We start from the raw sequence: 1,703 nt of genomic DNA, 5'->3' as shown, positions 1-1,703 counted from the left end.
GGGACAAAAGAAGAAGAAGAGATTGGATTTATACCCCGCCCTTCACTTGGAGTCTCAGAGCAGCTTACAAACTCCTCTCCCTTCCCCTCCCCACAACAGACACCCTGTAAGGTGGGTGGAGCTGAGAGAGCTCTGACACAAACTGCTCTTTTTCAAGGACAGCTGTGCCAGAGCTTGTGACTGACCCAAGGGAACCCCATCTGCTCAGCCTCAGGAGCTTCTTCCACAGCAGGCCTCCCTTTCCACACCCCATTTGCCCGCCCACCCCCCAGCACTGGCCAGGGTACGTGGCTGGGCTCCACCAGGAGAGCCTCACCCACAAGGGCCTGGGGCAGCGGGGACCACGGCTGCCGGAGCAGTGAAAGCAGATTGATGGGGAAGGGTTGTCCAGCAGGGGGAAGTGTGTGTGTGTGTGGGGGGGTCAGGAGCAGCCCCGGTCCCCCAACTCAGGAGAAGCAGGCGCTGGCTCCGGTGGCACCCTGCAGAGATCTTCCCTCTCCCTCTCCCTTTCCCCCTTTCAGGAGACCTTCGAGACGGTCTTCCGGGCCCCCTCGTTGCGCGACGTGCCCTGGTACGTCATCGCTGGAAACCACGACCACCTGGGGAACGTCTCGGCCCAGATCGCCTACAGCAGGATCTCCAAGCGTTGGTGAGACTCTTCTGCAGGGGCCGTGCTTCTGGCCACTAGCCAGCTCCGCTGATGATATTTATTCCCCCTTTTTCATCCGTTACTATAGTAATGCCGAAGGATACAAAAAAAAAAAATAAGCCCTCAAAGAAAAATAACTTGCAGTCCCGCTGACACCAGTCTGCCACGACAGTTGAGTAACTGGTGTTTTCACTGAGCAGCTGCTGCACATCCTTCCTTGTTCCAGGGGAAAAAACCCTTCGGAGATGCACGTATCTGCCAAGGAAAGGCTGGGCATTGCAGTGAGTCCCAGGGCGTGTTTTGGGGCACGCAGTCGGCTCACCTGGAGGACTTGTCGTGAGCCTTCTGGGCTGCCTTGCATGAACTGGGGACCCATCCTTAAAGTTAACCCTCTCCTGTGGCTTGGAACAGAGGAACCGTTTTGGAAGGCACCTCAGTTCATAGGTTATTCCCTGCGTGCTGCTGAAAAAACGGTTGTTGACCCCTGCCCCAGGCACACAGAGGAAAAGCGGCAGAGCTCCACTATCTTTCTCCCATTTATGTGGGAAAACACGTTGAAGAGCAATTTAGACAGGGGGAAAGGGTAAAGCATTTCTCTCCCCCCCCTGCCACTCCAGCCAAAGTCTGAGTCCCTGTAAGTGAACACGTGGGGCTTCAGTCCAGCAAGGTTAGTCTTGTCCACTTAAGACTGGCAGCAGCTCTCCAGGGTCCCAGGCAGAGAAAGGTCCTTCACACCACCTCCTGCCTGGTCCTTTTTAACTGGAGATGCTGGGGATTGAACCTGGGACCTCCTGCATGCCAAGCAGAGGTTCTTCCACTGGGCCACAGCCCCTCTTTACAGCTCTCCAGGGTCTCAGGCGAAGGTCTTTCCCATCACCTCCTGCCTGGTCCTTTTTAACTGGAGATGCGGGGATTGAACCTGGGACCTCCTGCATGCCAAGCAGAGGCTCTGCCACTGAGCCACAGCCCCTCTTTACAGCTCTCCAGGGTCTCAGGTGGAGGTCTTTCCCATCACCTCCTGCCTGGGCCTTTTTCACTCGAGATGCTGGGGATT

The 1,703-nt window shown here is 56.4% G+C and overlaps 1 protein-coding gene across 1 annotated transcript in view; it reads left to right on the top strand.

Annotated features, from left to right (window-relative positions):
* Nucleotides 1–1,703, top strand: part of ACP5 (acid phosphatase 5, tartrate resistant) — a 9,393-nt gene that overhangs the window by 2,411 nt on the left and 5,279 nt on the right. Inside the window, exon 3 of the mRNA XM_015407520.1 lies at nt 522–649. Coding sequence (XP_015263006.1) covers nt 522–649 — 128 coding nt within the window. The remainder of the gene's footprint in view (nt 1–521; nt 650–1,703) is intronic.

This window comes from Gekko japonicus, unplaced genomic scaffold (genome assembly GCF_001447785.1).
Source record: "Gekko japonicus isolate JY-2015 unplaced genomic scaffold, Gekko_japonicus_V1.1 scaffold3291, whole genome shotgun sequence".
NCBI classification, from domain to species: Eukaryota; Metazoa; Chordata; class Lepidosauria; order Squamata; family Gekkonidae; genus Gekko; species Gekko japonicus.
This window is presented reverse-complemented; position numbering and strand designations above follow the sequence as displayed.